Source organism: Vidua macroura, chromosome 3, assembly GCF_024509145.1.
Source record: "Vidua macroura isolate BioBank_ID:100142 chromosome 3, ASM2450914v1, whole genome shotgun sequence".
NCBI classification, from domain to species: Eukaryota; Metazoa; Chordata; class Aves; order Passeriformes; family Viduidae; genus Vidua; species Vidua macroura.
In genome coordinates, this window is record NC_071573.1 from 42110439 (window position 1) to 42135791 (window position 25353).

General features: G+C 34.4%; 1 protein-coding gene across 4 annotated transcripts in view; it reads left to right on the forward strand.

Annotated features, from left to right (window-relative positions):
• Positions 1-25353, forward strand: part of SIPA1L2 (signal induced proliferation associated 1 like 2) — a 129139-nt gene that overhangs the window by 61923 nt on the left and 41863 nt on the right. For all 4 annotated transcript variants that reach the window (XM_053973596.1, XM_053973597.1, XM_053973598.1 and 1 more), the window contains exons 6-10: positions 4055-4229; positions 7935-8038; positions 13990-14147; positions 15679-16255; positions 20974-21248. In XM_053973596.1, the coding sequence (XP_053829571.1) occupies positions 4055-4229; positions 7935-8038; positions 13990-14147; positions 15679-16255; positions 20974-21248 (1289 nt within the window). The remainder of the gene's footprint in view (positions 1-4054; positions 4230-7934; positions 8039-13989; positions 14148-15678; positions 16256-20973; positions 21249-25353) is intronic.

Below are 25353 nucleotides of genomic sequence, written 5' to 3' on the forward strand. Positions count from 1 at the left end.
AAAGTATCTATCTGTTGAAGTCAAATCCTATGATTGAACCAGTTAAATGTGATGGTGCTATAGTTAATTTTTTATTGCTGACTCAGTTTTGAATGCAGTAATTGCATCTAATGGTGGTATCTACCAGAATTCCTTGTGCCTGTAACAATTGCTTGAAACAAAGCACATGTAGTCAGAGGAACAGAATTGGCTTTTTTTGGATGGATTGTTAAGCTATCTTTTATATGTTAATTTTAGTACTTTTGTTCACATTAATGTTTGAGGATGGTGTTAATTTTGCTGAATGATGTTGTTTTCTTCTGTGTTTGTCAGTTTTTCTGGTAAAAAAAATACAGGGAAATCAGAGGCACCAAATTCTGGACCCAAGAGCTCCTGATGTGCTCTTGCTCTCTGTTTTAGCTTCAGAGTGAGTTTAGGTTAATCTAGTAAATTATATTCACTCTCAGAGGGGCAATATCTTCAAGGCAGTATTGAGTATGACTGTGTTTGATCTGATCTGAATATTTTTCAAACTCACTAACAGTACTTCCCAAAAACTGGAAATTGAGATTGTCTATTGTAATGACCAGAGTGATTGTTTAATCATCATCTCCTCATTTTGAGAAACAGCAATATATAGCACTTCCTTTTATTTTGTGTAACCAGTTCTGAAATTCAGCCCTATTGTTAAATGGGCTATCACCTGACAAAACATAATATTAGTATATCTTATGTACCACTTACTACAAGGTGATTACTTGAACATAGACAGAAAGCTGTGCCAAGAACTGGCATGAGATCAATTTTTTGTTTTAATCCTCTTGGGTACTTAATGCATTCAGTTTATTAATCAAGTAAATACAAAAAGAGCTATGCTTGGCAAGTACAGATCATGACTGTTGGAAATACCATGAATTTAAAAAAATGAATTATGATCTGGAAGATTAGTATTGTCACCAGAGTGATATAAATTTTGTCAAATGGAGTATTAAATGTTTACATATTTCCATAGCCAACTGAAGGCTTTGATGTTTTGATTTCATTCTCTACCTATTTGATAATTTTTCTGTGAAATCTAATATGGGTTATGAAGGAAACATGTGGCTAAATTTTGTCTCTAAAAATGACAGTAGAAACTAGATGTAAATTGGATGGTTGATCTAATTTGAATATGTTAAGAAATTGCCTTTTCCCAGTTATTCTGTCATATGATGGTCATCATTAAATTCAGCTGTATATTTGCAAGAAAAGTCAACATTTTATCTGCTACTGCTGGTTTTTTTAAACTTTCCCTATCTTCCCCTTAGTTTCCCTTTCTAATTTCTGCTAATGATTGTTTATTGTATATACTTTTTGATTCCCCTCACATTGCTCTAAGAATGCTCACTTCTCTCTGAGCTATAGGATAAAGTTTAAAAAAGACCAAGGAAATTAAGATTGGTTGCAGTGACATTTAGTGGCTATTGTGTGTCTAATCTCTTGATGTTCCTTGATAGTAAAGAATCTAAAATCCTCACATGATGAAAATCAACAAGTTGCTGTTACATTATAAATAATCTGTGCAAAAATTTGACAGGATGCCAAGATTCAGTAGTGAGTGTTTCTGCCAAGAGCACAATCATTTTGAGTCAGGAAGGACTGCTATGCACCTTCAATACATATCACATACCCAAGTAGCTAAATGGGTTTAGCAGGTTTTTTGTGGTGTCATGTTATATTACATTGTTCTCAGTGTAAAATATAACTAAATGTAAGATTTCTGATTTGGAAATAATGAAATCGGAACCATGTCTGCAATCATTTACTTAAAAAAAACTTGAATAAGCATGTGGTACCATTTCAAAACTGGCAAACTTTATCAGTTTTAAATATTCTTATAATTCTTCATGCCAGTTATATGCATGACATAAGAAGATCCTGCCAAAGCTCATTGAGTTATTACTCTTTTAGGCACTGACATTGTAAATGTACCTTGATCTCTGCTTCTGCACAGCCACCATGATCTTGGCTGAGAGTTCTTTTACTCAGATCTTCTAATTTCATAGTTGTGAAGGGTTCTAACTCAGGGCAGGAGGTTCAGATTACTGCATATGAGCTTGCAGCTTGTTTAGCAATAGTGTTTTTTATAATATTGACTTTGTTCAGAATTGTATAGTTCTTGATGGTCTACAAAGTCAAATCCCAGGATTAGTTCATATCTTGGGCTGGTGAGTCTCAGATCCTCATTTTCAATGTCTCTTAGCTCAATGTTTAAACTGTGAGATGTTGGATTGTTCTTTAAGATAGGTGTATACTTCACTCCTATTTGGAATATTATTGATATTCATGAACAAATGCAGGAATGACTGGCATCTGCAGAATGAAAAAGTGTGACTAGGCCAAATATTTTGCCCAGATGCCTCTTTTCTCTTAGTCCTTGTCTCTATTTTTGGTGGCTTCATTTAGCATTTAACTTCTCTACTTGTCAATTCTAGTGTGAAGTCAAGGAAATCAACTTAAATCCCCTGTGGTTTAAGTTAAACTATTGGACACAGGGCTGGTATAGAGGTGACAGTGTGGTCACCATCATTTAAAGTCTCTGCTGGGATGTGTCAAGTAACAGCACTGCTTCCTGATAGCTAATGTTCGTTTGACCAGTTATTTTGCAGTTTCCTTCATGAATTGTCCATGCTAGCTTTCCGCTGAATAAAATAGTCACCGGTGTGCAATCTGGAACCTTTTGTTAAATACCTAACTCTCTTTAAAATGGGGATCAAGGAAGCACTCTGGATGGGGATAGCACCTAATGCTAGTCAAAAGGAAATGACAGCGAACCAGTACTGGAGCGAACCAATAGCGCCAGGTTTCATGGGTCTAGCTTGGGCAGCTCCTACAGTGCATCCATAACCCAGAATCCCCTTTTATCTCAGATGGTCATCCATCCCATTCCACATCAAACTTACAGCTTCTGGCTCTTCTGTGTTCTAGGCTGGCCAGGTGAAACCTTATTCCTTATTCCTGTCCTTATAAGCCTGTCCTTCGCTCCTAACTGCTCTCTGGTCAAGGGCATTCTGCCAGAGCAGGTTCCACAAAGGCTCACTCCTACACAAAGCCTTTTTCTCCTTACGACTAAGGGGAAACAGGCTGTCGTTGTCACCTTTGCTCTAACAGAAACACGTCCAGTCTTTGCATAATGTGCATTTTGGACACTAATCCTGAAGTTTGATTAAGAGAAGTCTACTGCTGGAGAGTTGATTTGAGTCATGAATGTAGATAAGTGTCTGAAGGGAATTGGGTGTCACTGATGGTCTCTGTCAGTTTGTGAAGCTCTGGAAGGTGTTGGTTAAGAATAGTAGGACGAATCCATCCACATGGAGGTTTCCTCTTTGTCAGCTTAAGTGTGGATAAAAGCTAAAGAGGAAAATGGTCTGCTCAAGAAGTAATGACTCTCTTTATACCTAACATTTTATAGTTTTTGTACTTTATTTTTTAATAGATGTGATTTATTTGTGTAATGTTCCATAACTGAGAATCGGTTTAGCAAAAGTATTTGACTGCAATCTCATTTTTTGTTTTAGGTATACTTTTAAAAATGGCAAATAATTTTTAACAGTGTGTGATTTTATGAGGAAGGCAAAGGATTGCATGTAATAGAAATGACTGTTCTGAGGGCCTATTTTAACTGAACTTTAAAGGGTAAAAATGAGGGTCGATAAACTCACCTTCTTTAAAAGCTGAGAAAAAAAGACCAATACACAAATATTGCTAATTAAATTTTTTGTACTGTAGCATGAAGTAGAGTGTGCTTTTATAGATAACAAAGTGAAAAGTCTTTGTACTGCTTTTATCTGTTTGAAAAATGCCAATCCACTTTTCTTTCAAGAGTTGGAGGGTGTCTTTCGTGGATTTTTTCTTTTTTGTTTTCGTCCTGTGGTGACTTAATTTCCCAAATCAGAACACTTATTTTTTGTCATTTTCAGATGTCTTCTGTCAGGGGTTATAACAGTGTTTTATTTTAGTTATTAATATTTATTCTACTGTTGACTTTCCTTTGCTTCTGTAAATTTTCCTTTTTTTATTTAATTTTTATTTTCAGCTGAGTTTTCAACATAAGATTGGTATCCTTTACTGCAAAGCAGGCCAAAGCACAGAAGAAGAAATGTATAACAACGAGATGGCAGGACCAGCTTTTGAAGAGTTCCTCGATCTACTGGGCCAGAGAGTACGGCTAAAAGGATTCAGTAAATACAGGGCGCAGCTAGATAATAAAAGTAAGTTATGTTTCAAGCTGTGGGAGAAAGGATAATTATCCAGCTGATCATCTGTAAATTGTGCTGCCTTTTCATGCTCTTGACTTTGGGTTTTGAATAGTAAGATTATATGGTAAATGAGGAAGATGAAGCATATGGTAAGAGCATGCATCAAAGGTTTTCTGAAGGATCATTTACTTTTTCTGTGGCATTAGGAGAACTGAAAATCAAAACAATTTAAAAAATTCATTTTCACTTAATTAAAATCATAGTACATGAGTAATATTTCCCCATTTAGGTACACTTTAGCATCTTATTCTTTCAAAGGCAACAAAAATATATGTATTTCAAAATATGGAGCAATTTCCCTTATTTCAGCTAAATATACATGCTTACTTTTACCCAACAAACACAAGCGGTCAAGTTTCCTGGTTTCTCACACATGCACAGTAAGCATGTCATCATTTCTCAGCTGATAATTTTTAATCTACCTCAGTGCTGTGTTAGTGCTGCTATTTCCCCAGGTCTTTCCAGTTCCCTAAGTGCAGTAGTATAAAAATTTAATTGTACAAATTGGTTGGATTTTGTAGCAAAATAGGAACTGAAGTATTGCGGTTAAAAAAAGTCAGTATGTTAAGACACTTCTTTATTAGTACTGTTTTTACTGCTCTTTTATTTAACTTAAATTAATTCTTAGTTTAATGATGTTTTAGCAGGATTTTGACAGCTGATCATATGACCTATGATCTGAAGATATCTTGTTATTCATATACTTCATTTTAACATAGTGTCAAGCTATTATAAGCACCACATTTATTTCCAATAACTTTATTGCCTTTTTGCTCAAATCCATGCTTGTTTCCCTTTAACAATTTGAGCTTTTTAGAGACTATTGCATCCCATTTCAGTACTGAATAATAACAAATCATTTTTCAAATTAATTTTTAGAAATATGTATTAACATGCTGTGGATGTCAGACTTCTGGAATGAATTGATAAATAGGGATGAAAAATTGAAAGGAGTAAGGGATGTTTGGGTTTTCTTTTTTTTTTTTCCCAATCAGAGCATGACTGAATGTCACCTAGTAAGTTGTACATATGAAAATAAATGCTAGTCAGCAAATTCAGTTTCTGTATTTGCTATGCTTCAGTATGAACTTACATTGCTGATCAGCATTGTGTATGTATCAGTCAGTAACATGATTTTAATGTTTTAAAAGTCTGTGTGCCATTAACTATATTGTCCTTTCATAGTGTGTCCTCATAGTTTGCAACAGGCAAAATGGAATTAAGAACTCAAAAAGATACAGTAGTATATTAAATGTAAAATACTGGCTTAAGTATCACATTTTTGTTATACTTAACAACCAAGAAGTATTACTGTGTGTCATATTTAGACTTAGATTATACATTGTTCTGACTGCCTGCAGGTTCAGAGGAGTGTAATAATGTAGTCTCTGGGAGCTGTATCTTTGGTAGACACAGCGTTTCAGTAATAAATCTTGCTTAGTTCTTGTAGGAGTAAAATGTATTAAAATTTTATATTCTTAAATGCTTGACTAGCTGCGAGGTTTTTCTCTAAAAAGTTCTCTTTTTAGAATTTGTTTATTTAAAAAAAATGTTTATTTAATGGTTGGATAATTGGTTTGTCCATTTTTTATGTAATAGAGAAAGTAGAATGTTGTGAAGGGTTACCCTGTCTGGCAAATAAGCTCCCACCTCTTGTGTGCTCACCCACCCTCTAGTTTGTGAGTTGAGATTAAGAGAGTTCAATGAGTGAAGAGAAGAAAGGAAAAAACCCACCCCCAAAAAAACCTCCCAAACAAAAACTCCAAAAACAACAACAAAAAAACCCCAATCAACAATGAAAGCCACCACTACATGAATCAGACAACAATACAACTGATGCAAAGGCAATCACTCGCCACCTGCCATTAGCTGACTTATGCCCAGCCATTCTCTGAGCAACAGCTGCCATGAAAAAACTCTTCCTGCTCCAGTTTTCCTGCAGAACATAACTTTATAGGGCATGGGATTTGTTTTTGGTCCATTTGATTGGCTTTCTCCTCCCAAGCCCTTGGCCAGCCCAGCACACTTCCTAGGATAGGGGACAGTGTGGGGGCAGAGCAGCACTGATGCTGTGCGGACACTGTTGAGCAACAGCTGAATCATCGGTGTGTTACCAGCACTGCTTTGATCACACAGACAACACACAGCACCATGAAGAATTATAGCTGCATCCAAGCCAGACCCAGTGCAAATGTTCAGAACATATGGAATATATAAAAATTCTTTTCTGCCCTTCTTTAGTGCAGTTTTAGTGGCATGCAGTTCCAAACCCTGAGATAAAGAAATAAGGGAATTAAATGAAACTTTACCAGTTCAATACTATATAATTTGTTTAGTATATGTTTTAAAACATATCAGTCTATTGGAAATGAGATAAAATGGTTTTTTGTTGGAACATATTTTCTCTATCTCTTCAAAGCTGTCTTTCTAAAATGCCACTGAAAGGTTATAATGGAATTAGAGTTTCAGCTAAGATTTTGAAATAGAAGAGTGCAATAAGGTTTCCTTCTTTTAGCAACATTTAAGTAACAAACTTCAGTTGAAATTATGCTTTTTATTTCTTTTTGCAACATTTAAATAACAAACTTCAGTTGAAATTATGCTTTTTATTTCTTATGCAACTGTAATCTGTGTTTAATAAATGAAGTTAATTTAATTATCATACAGACATAACTGATACACCCAGCACACTTACATATGAATGCGCTCCTAATTGTATACACACAAAGATTTTTTAGATTTAGGGCTGCAGATAAAGAAGTGTATGTTTATATACTTTTATATACTTTTAACTGGAGAACTAACATGGCTAATTGATTTATTTTTGTAATATAGTTACTCTTCAAAACAGATCAAAACTCCAAAATGTTAAACAGTGTGTTAAAGAGTGTACCAGAGAATATTTATTGCTGTAGATAACATAAAATTATGTTAAAAATAAGTGAATGTGGAAAAAGAGAAGAAAAATTGGCAGTTATCCTTACTCAATAGGGTGTTCAATAGAGTTAAACCTTAAACTTTTTAAAAGTTCATTGTACTTACTTAAATAGTATGTACAAATTGAAGAATAGTAATAAAAAGGATTAACTTATGACTGCAGTGTAAAACTCATTTACTGTAAACATCACAAAATGCTGACTATTAATATACTTTCTAAATAAAAGAAAATGTTAATTCATATGATATTTTAAATTTATATAAATAATTTTCAAATATATGTATTATACAAATGTTTTATGTTTTAAAAATGTCTGTTCTGCAACATGTGTTTTAATGTTAGGTTTGAAATAGCCAGTTCACTTTTGGTAAAGTATGGGTTTAGTCAATTGTCCTTATTAATGTTTAAATAATGGAAATACATGTTATATAAAACTACACTCAAGTAGCTGTGTTTTGTTTTTATGGTGATATGCGAATATATTTAAAATTAGTTTATTTAGGTCTCAGAGACAGCAAACTCTTTGGGTTTTTTTCTGTAGGACTGCTCTATGTCATAATACAAAAATAAATACTAGATTTTTAGCTGATGGTTTTGTTCAATTGTGAAAAAAATATATAAGTTGTTTAGATTGAAATCAGAGCATGAAGAGCGGTGTCCTAAACAGTAGTATGAATGTTGTAATTTACTGACCTTCTTGCGTTTAAATTAATTTTCAGCTGATTCAACAGGAACTCATTCCCTCTATACTACCTATAAAGATTATGAATTAATGTTTCATGTATCAACAATGCTTCCATACATGCCCAGTAACAGGCAACAGGTATGTCTTTTTAGCTTTTCATTGTAATTTTACACGATAAATGTTTGACATTGAGTTTTGGGGTTTTTTAATAGTATTGGTTGAAAATGGAATTGTTTTAAAAGAAGTATGACTCAATTATATTTATTTTCTTGAAATATTGTAAGACGTTAGAAATCTTATAAGATTTTATTCTCTATAATTCAGGAACTTATCCCATGTACCCTATTTCATTATATTATTAAAAGGCAATATTGCCTCTGGTGAATGTGTTGTTTTCAGTTTGGACTGAATTCACATCTTATGTATGTTTTAAACATTGAATGGAATGAATCTTAAAAATAGTCTTATGGTTAAAATATGCATGTAATAAGATTTTTAAAACTATTCCACTTAATCCTTGTTTTACAGATCGTGAATGTTTATTAATGTCTGAGCTTAGTAATAGATACAGGTAAACTGTATCCTTCAAGGTGTCTGTGAAAACAGAAAATTGCAGTGTATTTTTCTTATTTCTCGAGAATTCCCTTTGCTTATATAATAATTGAGAATGTCTTCAAAGCATTAAGGATGGCTAAAAACCAGCACAGCATCCAAAGTGTGCGGTGCACCAGTAAGGTTACTCTGTCTTGCCTGTCTAAGATATTTCTTGTGACTTAACTGAAACGTACAAGCACATTTGGTATAATATATCAGTATTAATGCTTAAAAGAATTACTCATAGATCAGACTGATGGTAGTTTGTAACCTTCTGTGCTACTGCTCTATGTTCTTCCAGGTATGCAGAAGTAAGTGTTGATTTATGTAGTTAGTTTTGGAATATTCTTACCTTGCCATGCAAGTTACAATCATCTCAGTCATTGTGAAAGGCTGTCATGAAATAAGGATGCTATCTCACTTTGGTTTTGAACAGCACACAAAAGATGCTTACTGATTGATTGTTGAACCATATGGGAGTTGTATCTTTCATGTCTATCCTATCAATAGGTCTTGTGTGAGCAGAAAGAGATGTGTCAAGGCGGCAAGAGAAAGATAAAATAAAAGTACTGAAATTCTTCAGAAGGGATAAATAAAAATAACAATGGAAGAAAGTATATCATGTTATGTGTTTTAAATAATCAGTGCATAGAGCTCTGAACTGTTTGAAAAGCTGTTTCAAGCAAACAGTTATGACATTAGTATTTAGATGTGGTTTAAAGAAAATAAATTAGGAATCAAAAGACAAACTTTTCACCATAAGAATAACACAAAGTTCAGATGACTCACTTCCTGAAATGTATGGCTTTCAGGAGACAGAATGTTCATCAGACACTCAACTGTGACATAGCTAGTAATCAAGGGATTGGATCTTCATCACTGATTTCAGATTGTTCTGCTTCTTTAAACTTTCAGTTGCATCTTATTACAAAACAGGATTAATTTAGTAAATGCACTAGGAGTTCTGTCATTTCTTTGACAGGAAATGCATGTAAATAGGGAAAACTGTACCCTATTAAGACGATATAGTACACTGAATGAGCTTGCCTTAAAAGCAAAAATTAATATTTTCATAGCAAATCACAGGCACTGACAGTAAATATGGCCTTACTTGGAGTTTATTACTTTTGTTGTCTTTCGTGAATTTTCCTTGTTTGTGAGAATAAGATATCCTCTTGCCATGATCTACTTATTTTCATATTTTTTTGCTGTTTGTCTGTCAGCTTCACTGCTGTGTTGCTCAGCCACCCCCTGTTACAGTCCTTTCACTTCTTCCTGTACCTTTCTTTCATTCTTACAGTTTCCTTATGTGTCTTTCTTTATAGTCAGGTGCTGATTCTTGTGTACAGCAAAATCTTTCAATTTTAACTCCATGGTTTTCCCTAGCTCTCCTTTCCACAGCGTTTTAGTAAGCTCTCATCATTGTCCCTTTAAAAGGTTCAATATTTAGCAGAAGCACTATGTTGTTATTCATGGCTTTCTTGGTATCAAAATAATGTGGCAGTTTTCCAAGTTCAAGCAATATGCCTATCTGAAGACCCACCACATTATTTTTCAGGTGATGAGATCTATCAGTGTTTGCACAGCATGTACACTGTCTTAATGAAATGTGACAAGTGCACCCAAATTACTAGCATTTAGCCAGCCTTAATGTGCAAAACAGATTTATAGTAACTGTTTATTGTTTTTTTTTCTTACTGTTTAGTTCCAAAATACATAATGAAGTCTCTTCAGGGTTTGGCTCACTGCATAAGGGGAAGTTAGAGACCATGGTAAATTTCCTGTTAGGTTATGTTAGGAATGAAGCCCCCCATTCAATAGTTATTTTCTACTAGCATATTATGTATGTACTGGCTGAGGTTGTCGCATCCTTTCCCCATGTGCCTTGTTCAGTAATGACTGGGCAAAGTATTCAGTCACTCCTCCTAATCCACAACGGTGACCTTCAGCGAGCAAGCACTGAGCATTGTTCGTGTTCCAAATACCTGTGAGCCAAAAATAGGCCGCACCAGAACTGTTTGTTGCTTCTTCCAGGATATAACTACGCCCTGCTTGGTCCCTGATCAGGACATCCCTCTAGTTTTAGAATCAGCAGGAGATCCAAAGAGCAAGGTAATTTTTATTTTGGCTGCAACATAGGCTGGGAACTTTCAAGTCAGCTGCTCCTTCCCTAGGATGGAGAAGACAACTAGCCCTGGTATGGCCAGTTCCTTTTCCTTTGCTGGCCTTTTCTTCAAAGCAGTTCAAGGCTTTCCCCTTTAAACTTTACCTTTGTGATGTCCCTTTCCAAATAATTCCCTTGCAAGTTTCCCACTCACACATTTGCAGTCTGCTTGTGTTCACGTGGTCAGACCTAATTAATCCAAATCTGTTCAAATAATCAGTTTTCACCTGGTTTTATGAAAACTTAAAAATGAAACAGATATGCAATAATGAAATAAGCTTGTTGCATTTAACTACTGTTAAAATAGTTGGGTAACAAGACCTGTGGTTATACCAAACTTGGTTGATCAGAGCTGTTGAAAGAGCTTTTGCCATTCAGTTCTGGTTTTGGTACTGGCTAAGAAACCAAATTGAAAATAAAACTTTTGAAACCACTTATTTTAGAAATGTACTAAAATAAGTTTGGAGATTTTCTTATTTGACTCTTAACACTTCATCATTTAATTGAATGAAGAGTATATTTCAGTGCTATTTCAACAAGAATTCCTTGTTGTTTTGCAGTTTGACAAAGCAATTAATCCTACTGAAGCGGGTAGATTTTAAGGCGGAGCACAAGCTGTTAATATACTAAGTTTTAAGACAGTTTTTTCCTTCAGAGATGCATATCTGAAAATTAAGAATTGAATCACTAAAATCTGAGAATAAATATAATAACTATCATTTAGTGCAAATAATTTTAATCTAATGGATTCTGCTTTTCTAACATATTTTCCTGACTGGACTCCCCTTTGTGTGTCTTGTATTCTTACATAACACTTCACTGATTTCCTTTTTGCTGCCTATCATACTTGATTAAATTTATTTTCAAATTCTAACATGACAATGATGCCTTCTTACTGCAAGTAATTCTCTGTAATCTCTGCACCCAATTGAGAGCTCCTGTCAACATCAATGCTCAGTACTGGCTTGAGATTCTTTAGAGTATGTTAGAAAGGCAGATTAAAAAAAAATAATTTTACAACATCCAAAAACGCCCAAACCTGAGCACACCTCAAAATGGGAGAGGAAGGGGAAACTGAGAACTTGAAAAGAACACCCAAACAAAATAGGAGGTAAAAGTTGGGAGAAAAATCTAGGCTATAGAATGGAAACTAGAAAAGGGTTTCTTATGGATCATTTTGCTGAGTCCCAGTCTCCTTCAATTCCTTTTAAATTTTCAGTATGCTATCCTTATCTCCTATTTCCCAGAGAGGTATGTGTTCCCTCCTTCTTCTCCATTCAATTATTTATTCTTTTCCTGATCCTTTATCCTATTCAGAGCACTTCTTGCCATGTTCCAGATCACCCCATTTTAATTCTCCCCACTTTAGAAGTTTTTTGCATTATGATCCTCTGTGCACAGCCACAACTGTGCTTTGCCTTTTGCATTGTGTTGAAGTTGACTGATCACTTATGCATGACAACTATTTATAAGTGTTACACTGGTTTTATTTTAAACTGGAGGAGTCATTAAGATCTCTGCAGTCTTGGTAAGGTTCTTAAAAATAATAACCTGTCTTCCTATTTCTTTTTTTTTTTGTGCCTTGTAGAGGTTTCCACTCTTGAAAAATATCCTAGGGACAGGATATGGGAACTGCCATACTTTTTAAAAGTTTTAGCTAGTAAAATTTCAAACATTTCTAAAACTTACCTTCAAGTAAGTGAATGCTGTTCTTGCTTATGCTATGTACAATGGCAAGCAGAACCTCCTAAAGGGGTCCACAAAAGCAGAAAATACTCTTGAAAGCAGTAATTTTAAAGAGGATTGCATTCTCATTTTTATTATTTACGCTATGGAAATATAGAGGCATGAACCACTGTAGCAAGAACAAGTAATTGGGTACTTCATGGGCAGAAATTAATCACCTCGTACCTCATAATTGGAAGGTTGCTTACAAATTTAACTGAGGTGTAAATTCCAACCTGTGAGATAGTAATAACTTCTAAACATTAACTTGTGCTGCCCTATTATGATCTAATTGTGTGGCTCTCTACATAAGCAAATTAAAGTATGCCTGACACACGTAGTTCTGTGATCAGTTCCTCGAAGTGTACTTCTGTGTGCAACAGTCTGTGTATCTTAAATGGCTCAAATAACCAATTTTTTTCATATTAGTCTTAGAAACCTGAGAGCTTGACTGAGCCACATGACTTACCAAATACTGTTTTCTGTTCCTATGTCTGTTTTCAAGTTTCATAAGTCTTAGTTATTTATCTGTATTTGGGATTTTGATTATGTTTAAAATAATATAGATGTACTTAGTGTTTAAAATTGTGGCTTTGGCCCTTCTGTCTACCTTCGGAATATCATCCTTTATGTTTTTTTAAGGGCTGTAATCAAATATACTTATGGGTTCTAGGCTTTAGCATGTGCAACTTTGTTTTTTGTGGTTGGTAGCTGAAATACTAACTTCTAGTGGAACTGGAAAACTGCAACAAAATACTCTTATTAGAAAGATTCTTTTCCATGAAATCATCTTGATAGAGAAATTTTTACTTGCTCTGTCATAAAGTTTTCAAGTAAATTTATTCTTAAAAATTTTTTGGTTACACATGAGCTAAGGTACAGCTTTAAGTGTCTTTATGTTATTAGTTGACAATGCAAAATCTTTGGCAGATGTGGTTCTGTTCCTCAAGTATGCAGTTGTTAACATTTGTGGTGGAAGTTCATGATAATATTTTTTTTTAAATTAAGATCATGATATTAAGGACAGTATTTAATAGTATTGCGACATGGAAAAGGAAGTTTTATTGAGGCATAGAAGCAATATTTTATTTTTATTGTAGAGACAAGTATTACACTGTAAAGAGGGAATGGATGTACAGTTTTTTGGATAGTGAGAAATGTCAAATGATGCAACACTTATTTATTACTGAAGTTATGCATTAGTAAGAATAAGCGAAATACATTTTTCTCATAGAATAAAATATAAATGAGAAGAAACTATGGAGTACTAGTGTGGAGATGTGAAAATATTCACTAGCATTAGTAAGAATAAGAGAAATACATTTTTCTCATAGAATAAAATATAAACGAGAAGAAACTATGGAGTACTAGTGTGGAGATGTAAGAATATTCACTAGTATTTTTGTGAACTTAGCCTAATTTCCTTTCCTTGTATTTTTGCAGTTCTGATATGTTGTTATCCATAATCCAATAAAAGTTATTTCTGAAAAATTGTGCTTTATTTGTATTGGTTTGGCTTGCCTTTTTTTTTTCCTAAGATGATGTATTTATGATTTTATTTATTTATTTTTAATAACTAATTTTTCAATGCATTTTTTTTGTCTAGCTGCTAAGGAAAAGGCATATAGGAAATGACATAGTTACCATAGTCTTTCAAGAGCCAGGAGCACTTCCTTTTACTCCAAAAAATATTCGTTCCCACTTTCAACATGTATTTGTCATTGTCAAAGTGCATAATCCTTGCACTGAAAATGTGTGTTATAGGTGAGTACAGCCTTATAACTATCTAAGTTTGTTACTAAGACTACAATGCAACTGTGTTTTCTAGATGTTTTGTATTTCTTATAGATATTATGTACTCAATTTTAAAATTTCTGCTGCACTTCTGTGAATTTGAAACCCCAGTGTCTCCCCTGCACACATCTGGAGTTATGGAGCACAGTGTGTAGACTCGAAGGGGTATGTGCAGAACTCCATGTTGCTGATTTATGGCCACAAAATGGGGATATAACAAGTTAATGAAAATACGATTTGCAGATACACCAATAGAAATTAATTTAGAATTTGTATTGCATGTTTCCTTTTTCTAAAAAAAGTGATTTAAAGTATTTCAGAAGGTCCTTTAACCTGTATGAATCCCTGAGTATGACAATATGATGAGTCATGGCCTTTAAGCACATAAACGAAGACTTTTGGAGAATGGAAAAAAATAATAAATTTCACATGATTTTAACTCTCACATTTAAGTCACTGCATCATGAATTTTATCAAGGTAACCAAGGTGGAAACACAATTGTGAATTGATTGGTAATTGTGTAAATAGTGATAAAGACATGAACCATAACATTACACAGGTTTATTTACAAATGTTATTTATTCATTGTTTAAAATGAAATTAAAATACATCATTGAGGGTGGGTCATATTACTGTCTTCTAGTGGTCTACTAGAATTAAACTATCTTTTAGGACTTGTTTTTGTTTCAGTAACTGTTTTGTATCAATATATAACATTTCCTAAGTTATATTTTTCTTACTATTAAACTCTGTCATTACAAATTTGACTGTATTTCAGTCAAACAAATAGTAGTTGTACCTACTGTGTACAGTATTTTGAAATTATTTTTCAGTTGAAATATATTATGTATGTATCAATCAGTTAGAGGTATCATTATATCAATTAGGAACTATTCCTATTTTTCTTACATTTGGCTGTGAACTGTCTAGATCAAGAACTGTAAATGTTTTCCAATTTTATGAGCATAGAGTAGGCAGCTTAAATAGGTGGAGAATGCTCCATTATAGTCACATTTGACACCAATATTTTTTGTTGAATTTACACTTCAATGTAGAAGAAGATTTGAGGATAAAAATTAATTTCTGTTTCTGATTTTACATTTCTTAGTTTTAAGACAATGCAACTGAGTGACAGCTGAAAATGGTAGATTTACATAAAAATATTTTAAAAAAATACTTCTCTCATTTATTTCTCACAATGCATTTTAATATTTATTACATTAAAGAAAGGAGACATTGACACCCTAAGAAATGATCTTTGATTTTTGTTTTAGTAAGATACCCCATAATGTCCTTTATGTATTTAAAAGAAGAAAGCTGTTCTAAAACAGACAACCAGTTTTTTTTTTTTTGATGTGTCTGAAATATCTGCAAATTGGCATGTCAAAGCTGTACTTAATTGTGTAAATGGATTGCAGAGATCACAGTTCTGGTTATCATCTGATTTTTGGAGTTTTTTTAGGGCATTAATCTTTTTTTTTTTTTTTTTTTTTTTTCCAGTGTTGGTGTTTCACGGTCAAAAGATGTTCCCTCATTTGGTCCACCCATTCCCAAAGGAGTTACTTTCCCCAAGTCTGCAGTCTTTAGGGACTTCCTTTTAGCCAAAGTTATTAATGCTGAAAATGCAGCACATAAGTCGGAAAAATTTCGAGCCATGGCCACAAGGACACGTCAAGAATACTTGAAAGATCTGGCAGAAAACTTTGTTACCACAGCTACAGTGGATACTTCAGCCAAGTTCAGCTTTATTACTTTAGGGGCAAAAAAGAAGGAAAAAGTGAAACCAAGTAAAGATGCACATCTATTCAGTGTTGGAGCAATTATGTGGAATGTGATTGCCCGAGATTTTGGCCAGTCTGCTGACATTGAATGTCTCCTCGGAATCTCTAATGAGTTTATTATGTTGGTTGAAAAGGAATCAAAAAATGTTGTGTTTAACTGCTCCTGCAGAGATGTTATTGGATGGACATCTGGATTAATGAGCATCAAAATATTTTATGAAAGAGGAGAATGTATTCTTCTGTCTGCAGCAGATAATTGTACCAAAGACATCAGAGAAATTGTTCAAAGACTTGAAGTAAGTACAGTTTCTAAACTGGAATTCCAGGTTTTTTATGAACAGTTATTTGTCTACATTTCTTTTGAGATGTAATTAAAAATGTTCTGTGTTTATAGTTCAGGTGTGTTTTTGGTCTTCAGAGAGCATTACAAATAGTAATCTTCACAACAGCATGGGAGATAAATGTTATCAACCTGTTTTTCAGGGGTAAGGTTTCAGATACCATTAATCTGATTACTTGCCCAAGGCCATGCATGGTTCCAGTGTTGAAATCAGGACTGAAAAGTTTCTGCCATCTCTTACTGTAGCCTGTTCTCAAATCACACCCTTGTAGGTAGAAGTATGATTGATTTAAAAAAATATAAAATCTTAGTATGTAAAATACACTTTTTGTAATAACCTGTGAGAATATTAGTGGAAAATTTTATATAAGTGGTTCTGCTGATTTGTTCCTCTGTACTGAGAAAGTACAAGAAGTAAAGAAAACTACACCAACTAATGTCAGTTTTAACAGCTGACTGGATAAAGTTTTTCAGACACTTAATGACCATGTCAGTACTACTGTCCTGTAACTATTTCAGTCAGTCCAAATGAAATGACAGTAACTCCAAGGTAAACGTGTTGATGCAGCTAGTGGTTGCACTTCACTGTTTGATCTTAATTTAAGTGATTTAGACAGTCTTAGGGGTTTCTTCTGTTGGAAGGCTCGGCATTGAAAAGAAATCTGTCTGCTTACAGTTTTCACACTGGGATAGTTGCATTGCAGCTGATGATTTATGGCCTCTCTAGTACTGCAGTCTCATTTAGCATTGCTCAATATCATCCTCTAAATAATAACTTTCTTCCAAAGTAGAATTGCTATTTCAAGAGCTGAATGACTTTAAACTCTTCTTGCCACTATTATCCTTTTCAATTGAGGTCTTCAGTTTCACTTTCCTTAGACAGATATTTCCCTTCTAGAAAATAGTGCTCCCATTAGGTCTTGTTAACTGAGCAATATAAATTTCTTAACACAAATTAAAAACAAGATTTAAAGTACTAGTGAAAACTTCTGTTGTCGTCAGTGACAATTTTTTTTTTGCTATTTTTCACTTACTCAGTTTTGCAAAACCTGGAAATAACCCGTGGTTCTGAAGACAGATCTTTAAAATTTGGTAATTAAAAACACAACATGAAATGTTTATCTATGTTTACTTTACTACTTCCTCTTTGTTATGGCCAGATAAGGGGTTAAATAATGACAGATTAGTTTTAAGCCGCAAATTTAGCATCAGTTATTACTAAGGTTACCTGAATATTAACTTCAAGCATCTATTCCAATGAACTCTGCCTGCCTTTTCTTTCACTGCTACTTATCCAACTTTCATACTAATTAAAAGAGTTAACTATCATTACTTGTTTCAAAACATTTTTGTCCATGTTTCTTGCACATTTCTTTCTCATTTTTCCCTGCTTCTTCCTCTCTTTTGAAAGCTGCATATTGCTGTTATTTCCTGGTTGTTTTATAACATTGAATGCTTTCTACAATCCTTAAATACATTTGATATAGAGCCATTAGAACCAATAAAAGTATTTAAAACTCTGATGCCACACTTCATGTGCAAACTTTAAAAACCTTTCAAGTGACTCAGAACACAGCTGAGGTTAACAGCCATATGTGCCAGCAGATGCTAAACATGAAAGCTCAAACTGTGATGTAATATCAATCTTCAGTGACCAGATGATTAACCCTTTTCAGTCATGAGTTAAAGCATTTCTTAGAACTAGTGAGTAGAACATTGCAATTTCTAAATGAGATTGTCAAATAAATAACTAGACTTTATTGCCTGGATTTAAATCATGCAGATAAAAAGGACCTATCTGAATATCCAGATTAAGAAAAGGTGTAAAAAGCTGGCTGAGACCATGATTTTTGTTTGAACTGAAATAATCAGTCCAGGACTGAAAAAAGAGCTGTGACTTGTCAGTCTAGACAAATTTGTATTTGTGGGGGAGATTATCTAGTTACAGAGAGTAAAAAGAGCAGCGAGCTATATATTAACTTGGAGGGCTGTGCTGGAAGGCAGGAAAAGCAGTGGTTTTGGGCTTTAGGATAACAGAGAATGGCAGGGTGATAAAAAATTAAATGGAAACACTGAATGGATCTTTAGACAAGAATCTGAGTTGACAAAATTTCCTTAGTATCCTGTATATTAAAAAAAAAAAACTCTTCACCTTCTTAATGGCACTTACAGGATCTCTGTCTTTTTACTTTATCTGTTTTAAGTGCTTTCAGAGAAGCCAGCTCTTAGTTCATTTCTGGCCACAAGATCAGTGAAGCTGCGACCAAGTCAGCAGAATGTCATGTGTTGAAGTGGAGCAGCACTATGCTTAATGTGACATTACTATTTAATATGCAGTGTTACCTTTTAGGGAATATACACTTGGGGAGGACTGTATCTCCTGGAATACTTTCCATTGGGAATAGATGAGTCTTTGACAGGAATCTTTATCTTTCTTATCTTTTAACTTTTGAATATTTAACTAACTTGAAGAAAAGATTTTGGGTGCTCTGAGTTGGGGAAATCCATATACTTTGGCTGGTGCATTCATTTTGCAGCAGTCTGTAATTGTGGCATAATGATAAAGAGGTGTCAGCCCCCAAAAAAGAATATTATGTGGCTTAATAAGGATAAAATTCTGTCCCTCAGCTGGGCTCTTGACTATAATAGCATGTTTTTTTAACTGCGTGACTAAATGTGTATTTTCAAAACTTGTGATGGAAGTATACCTAACAAAGAGCTGAAAAATTCATTTTCACTTATCTAGCTCACAAATTATGGAACTTTTTTTTTTAATTGAAATTTAGTCAAAAGAGAGCTAGGTTAACAGTATGTTAAAGTTTCCACTATGCTATATAGTTCTAATACTATATGCAGAGTTATAAGCACAATAGAAAGTTCTATTTAAAAACAAAAGTTTCTAAACTACACTAAAACCTCAGAGCTGAAAAATGACAAAGGAAGTAGCTGCTTTGTTTTTGTTATGGAAACCCAGAATCTGACTTTGTAAATAAAGCCTCCTGAGTAATTTTTGGACATCCCAATAATGACTTTCACTTTTTAACTTTGAAACCTACATCTTCAGAAGAACTGGAAAGATTATATGTGGCAAGCACATTTTATGCTTACCACAATTATGAATCAAAATTTCCAGGCAATTTTCTCAGAATATCTGATCCTTGCAATATCTTCAATATTTCACAGTTCACAGAAGATTATCCCTTAATGAAGGAGAGCTAATTGTATTTCTTCACCTCACAGGTTAAAGGCATGAACATACACCAGATAAGCAAAGTTAAAGTAACTCATGCGTTTGTGGCACTTTGTTCTCATGTGTGCAAGTTCTAATTTTTTCTGCTGAGTGACAGATATCCATGTAGAAATATTCTATAAAGAAAATAGTGCTTTAAAACTTACTAAGGTACCAAATCTCATGAGCTGTAAAGTGTCACTCCCTTCTCATGCACCCCTGAATCAGGTGTGGCAAGCACACAATAAACTAGTAAGCCAGCCTGCCTGGATTCTGGCTCAAGCAGAATGGAGAGCAAAGTAGCCTCCTGAATTAAACTCAAGCCATGAAACAACCTTTGCAGAGATCTATCCTGCACAGCTGATAGTAAACACTAGCCTCCTATCTATTTTAGTGATGCACACTAAACCCAGCCATAAACAGCACGAACAACTTTGTGGAACTGCTCTTAATGTAGCATTGACCAAGGGTAGATCCCTTGATCTGTATTGTAACATATGCATCTCTAAAAGGCAGATATTTGCCTTGTTGGAGTGTTTATGGGAGATCATTGATAATGTTTCATAGTGGTAAAGTTTTTGTTCTAATTGAGTTAATGAAGCTAAATACATACTGGTTTTGTAACACTGACAAAAGGCAAGACTGGGGTAACTCTCGAACTTCCTTGTAATGCAGGCTAGAATTTTGTCTTCTGAGTGTGGTGCAGTATGCAGTATGATTATGATTTACATAGCAAAACTGTTGAGAACTTGTTTTACAGCCTATAGAAATGAACCTGCTTAGCTAAATCTGAAATTGAAGGATTTTGGCTGCGCTGTATAATGACAGTTACTTTTCACTGAATATGAGGAAAGTAATTTTTTTATTTCTAAGTTTCCCAGTGACATGGATACTCTCATCCCATTTTAGTGATATCCTCATCTGGAGATGATGCTAGTTAGGAATCTGTCTATGAAGCAAAATAAATTAATATTTTCTTCATTGCTATTTTCTTGAGGAAAACAAGCTGCTAGAACTGAGGCACTTCACTAAATTTAGCTTATGTTATATCTTGGGTTTAATACTGTTTAATGCTGAATAAAAAACGCCTGCACATCTGCAGTCAGCCAAAAAAGAATTAAGTAATTGACAGGGCAGCATTTTTCTTGCTTTGTATTTTGAAACTAAATCAGCTGTAAAGTTTTCAGTACGATATAAATGGCATTGTGTTAACATTGGGTGAGGGTGAAGAACTTGACATGGGTCAGGCTGCCTGCCCTGGAGATGGAAGATTTTTTGTGTTGTGAAATGTGTAATTCCTTTTGTTTTATGCAGAAATGTTCATTCAAACATAAGGTTAAGATAATTTAATGTTAGTATATTAAAGATAAGTAATATCAAGCCATACACGACTTTATAATGTTTGTGTGCCCTGAAAATGGCATTACAATCTGGTGCTTCCTCAGATAGTGACCAGAGGATGTGAAACCACGGAAATGACCCTGCGGAGAAATGGGCTGGGCCAGCTGGGATTCCACGTGAACTTTGAAGGGATAGTGGCAGATGTGGAGCCCTTTGGATTTGCATGGAAAGCAGGCCTACGGCAGGGGAGCCGCCTGGTCGAGATCTGTAAAGTGGCTGTGGCAACACTGACCCACGAGCAAATGATTGACCTTTTGCGCACATCAGTGACAGTAAAAGTGGTCATTATTCAACCACACGAGGATGGAGTGCCCAGAAGGTAAGGAGCGGCAGTTCTCAGTGTAACATTTGTATCTGTCTGGGTTTTTTTCCTCTGCTCCTGCTTAAATGATGAGTCTACTATTGAAGGCCTTCAGTAAATGGATATTGTCCGTCATGTTGCATGGTAATATTGTTGAGGCTCTTAAAGCAATCTTTTACCCAAAACCCATATTGACTTGTTACAGAAGATAAAATTAGATCCTACAAGAAATTTACGTTATATGACTTTAAAAGGGTAGGAAGTAAATTTTAGTGTATCCTGACTGAGCTGTCCTGGAAGCTGATGTTACTTCTTTCCTTCCACAGGAAAGTTTTATGTTTTAATGCTGAATTTAAAAATATGGAATCCTTTTCATGAAATTGCACCTTGTCCATCTTTGAGATTTCTCCAGCTCCTGACTATTGGAAAATATTTGGATTTTTTTTTTCTTATGTGGAAATTTAATGAAAATAGTGAATTACTGTGTTCTGGATATACATGGTACCAAGTCTTAGAGTTCTACTCAATTTTTACAGATATCTAATTTATTCACGTTAAATAGTGAATTACATCAATGAGTTTGTCATTGAGAGCAGAGAAATCTTGTGGCAACATGAAATATATGCTCATGCCCAGGGAAAGTCTGTAATAACAATCATTACAGTCGCTGTACTATTGTTTTCAAGGATTAAATGCATTTTTCTGTCATCATTATTCCTTTTTTGGTGACAAAAGACATGTTTCTCCTTTTTTTTAATATCATGAGGCAGAGAAGTACGAATAAATTGAAACTTTGTGTCAGTGTGACTTTATTTCTCACGCACCTTGTTTAGTCAGTGTTAATTTGGCTGATTCCAAATGAGAACTGTATTAGAGTAAATTTAATTACTTGTCTTCTTTTAGCAGGCCAACTTTAAATCTCTTGTTGATTTTTAATTCAACAGAAAAAACATTAGATGTGTTGCTTTTGGCAAGAGAGCAAGCAATAAAATTTTACATAGTGTGTGGCACTGTGAAGTCAATGCCAACCGTATACAAATGCTGCTTAATTGGTGGCAATTCTCCAAGTAGTCATTGGCCTGACACACAAAGGCTGTCCCCTGCCTCAACCTGCATTTCTGAACAAAATGCCTATGAATGTAGAATACCACCGTTTTGCTTTGTTGGATAGAAATTTGCAATTAAGCCTCTCTTTGCTTAGCTTTGCTATTGTCACCATCTACTTCTGGGTATGAATTTTCACTGACTTGTTTGGTATACATTTCCAAGCTGTTTACAGAATATGAGCCTAATGAGCTGATCCTTTTCTATTGAAGGTAAAAACGTGTATTTTTAGGCCCTGATAGAAAAATACACACTGTATATACTGTTTATATTGTCTTTGATATAAATCTTCTTCTAGAGTTAAAATGTTTAAATCCCACATCAGTGTGGTACACAGCACCCAAGTGAATGTGTAGGAGGAGTTTGAACTGAGTGTTACCACAGAGAGAAAAATCTGCAAAAGCTGCTCCTCTTCATAATTTTTAGCATCTTTAAAATTGCGATGACTTACTAAGAAAAATGAATTTTTTAAAACTATGTGTCTATTCCAAATTGTTTTTAAAAGCATGTTTAAATTCTTTTTAGCTTTACCTTTCTAGTGTATATATATATAGACACACACATATATATAGAAATGTCTCTTTCTCTCAAATATAAATATCCCACAGAAAACAGCTCATTTTCACTTGTATATCCCCAAAAATAGGATTAGTGATTTTGACTGTCCAGTCTCTGAAGGGTTTTGAGCTTGCCTTTTTGCAATGTTTATAATCTAATCAGAGCAAACAGAAAATAGAGATATTGCATAACAAGTCTGAGAATTTCAGTTGACAAATATAATCTTTGACTTTCTTCATAAAATATATTAACGAACAAGGGAAAAGAGGAGAGGGCAGAAAAGGATAAATTATCAGAATCTTGAGGAAAAAAAGATAGTCTATCACTGCTACTTACCAGTTAAAACTGGTGTAAATCCATCTCCCTGTCTCCTGCTCAATTGCTTTTCTTAGCCTTCTGCAGGTTCTTGTCACAGAAACAGAGAATAACTTAGGTTGGACAGGACCTCTGCAGGCTTTTGAGTCCAACCCCATTGCTCAAAGCAAGGTCAGCCAGAGCAGATTGCTCATGGACAGGTCCACAGGGTTTTGTATACCTCCAAGGATGGAGATTAAAAAATTCAGTATTTCAATTTTGGTATGCAATCATCCTTTCAGTAAGAAAAGTTTTTATGTGTCCTTTAACGGAATTTCCTGTACTTCAGTTTTGCACCCTGCCTCCTGTGTTTTCATTGGATGCAATTCTTAGTTTGTCATCTTTTTTCCCTAATCACCCCATTAGATATTTTGTACACATTGATAAAATCCCTCCTGAGCCTTCTCTTTCCTTGGCTGAATGATACCAGCACTCTCAGTGTCTCCTTGTGTTTCAGATGCTCTTATCCCTTAATCGTCTTTGATCCTTTGCTGGACCCGCTCCTTATGTTCATGTCCCTCTTGTACTCTGGTATCAGGTTTACTCAGAAATTTACAGGTAATAGTTTTGGATGTAAAACAGGAATATCTGGAGAACTAAAATCCATTTCACCTTGGCTTGACAAGAGATGTCCCTGTCCTTGGAGAGTCCCTGCATTGCTAAACAGGATAGAATCAAGCTTCTGTGAGTGATTGCAAACACATACCTCTGATAAGCATTTAAGGCAGGAGTGACAGCTTGTCAGGAGGGAACTTTTTTGTATCAAGTAGCTGTAATAATTATCAAATAACACTTGAACATACAGATATTTTTTGGTCATATTTGGAGGTCCATCCATCCTTGACCCACACATTACAGGTGTCTAGAAGAATGATAGTTAAAAAGCAGGAGAAGGCTTTATGTCTATGCTCCAGTACTTATTGCTTATATTCAGAGCTGATTTTAGAGGTTTTCTACAAAGAAATGATGCATCAGACTATCTGACATATGTAGGAAAGTACATTTGGAGGCTGAAATAAGTCCCTTGAAAGTTGGACTTATCCTACAAATTATATAATCTTCTGGCAGTTGGGTAAGCTTTTCTTCTCTGTATTTCAACCTGGTTTCTCAGGGTACATACTGTTACTTTTCTTTTTTTTTTTTTTTTTTTTTTTTTTTACTTAAATGTCATAATCTAGGGTTTCAAGTTCAGCCACTAAGATTTTGCCCACAGGGCATAGATATAAAAATATATTAATCTCTGTTTCTAAAAAGGATCAGTTGCATTAAAAATTTACATACATTTACGAGAATATAAATATAATTTTAGCAAAAAAAATGCAGAATTTCATGAAAAAATCCAAATGTATAATTTTATTAATGCCTGTCTTTCATTTTCTGTGCTAATCAGCTGATTTCCACTTCTTGAAAGACTAGTTTCTGCTTAGCTATTTCTGCTGGGGTTTATGAATACAAAGGAATGAGGAATTTCTCTTTGGGTTGCTCACTAGCATTCGTTCCTTGCTGGGATCAAATTCTGAAGTGAGTTTACACAGATTGGACATGAGTGCCATGGAGTGTCTCTGGAATTGTATCCTTCAAATGAAAATGAGTTTCAAGTGTGCAGGGGTGTTTCCAAAGCAGGCCCTTGAAAAAACATCAGCCAAAGTGGAGATCTTTAATCAAGTTCTTGACTTGATTTTTTTTTGTCTGTTAGCTTACCAACAAATAATCTTCAATCCATAATTTTAAAAGAAAATGAACAAAATGTAAGTGTGCACCCACTGAGAAGAAATTATTAGCAATAAACTATTAACAAGGATTTTTTTTTTTTTTGCAAACTGTCTTGTATTCATTTATTTCAGCATGAAAATAAACTATTTGAATGTTGAAGGTGCTTACAAAGGAATGTTACAGGATGATTAGGAAATTACAGAGGAAAATTCTACTTGATAAATGTCTACCCTTACTTAATGTAGATCCTTCTACTGAAGTCTTGACAGTAGTATATGCAAAAGCAATCATGGAATAAGGCCTTTCATTTACTATCCTGTAAAATTAATGAACTTGAGACAAAGCTCCTGCTGTTTTCAGTTTGCTCCAGCAATTAAATAATCATGCACAAATT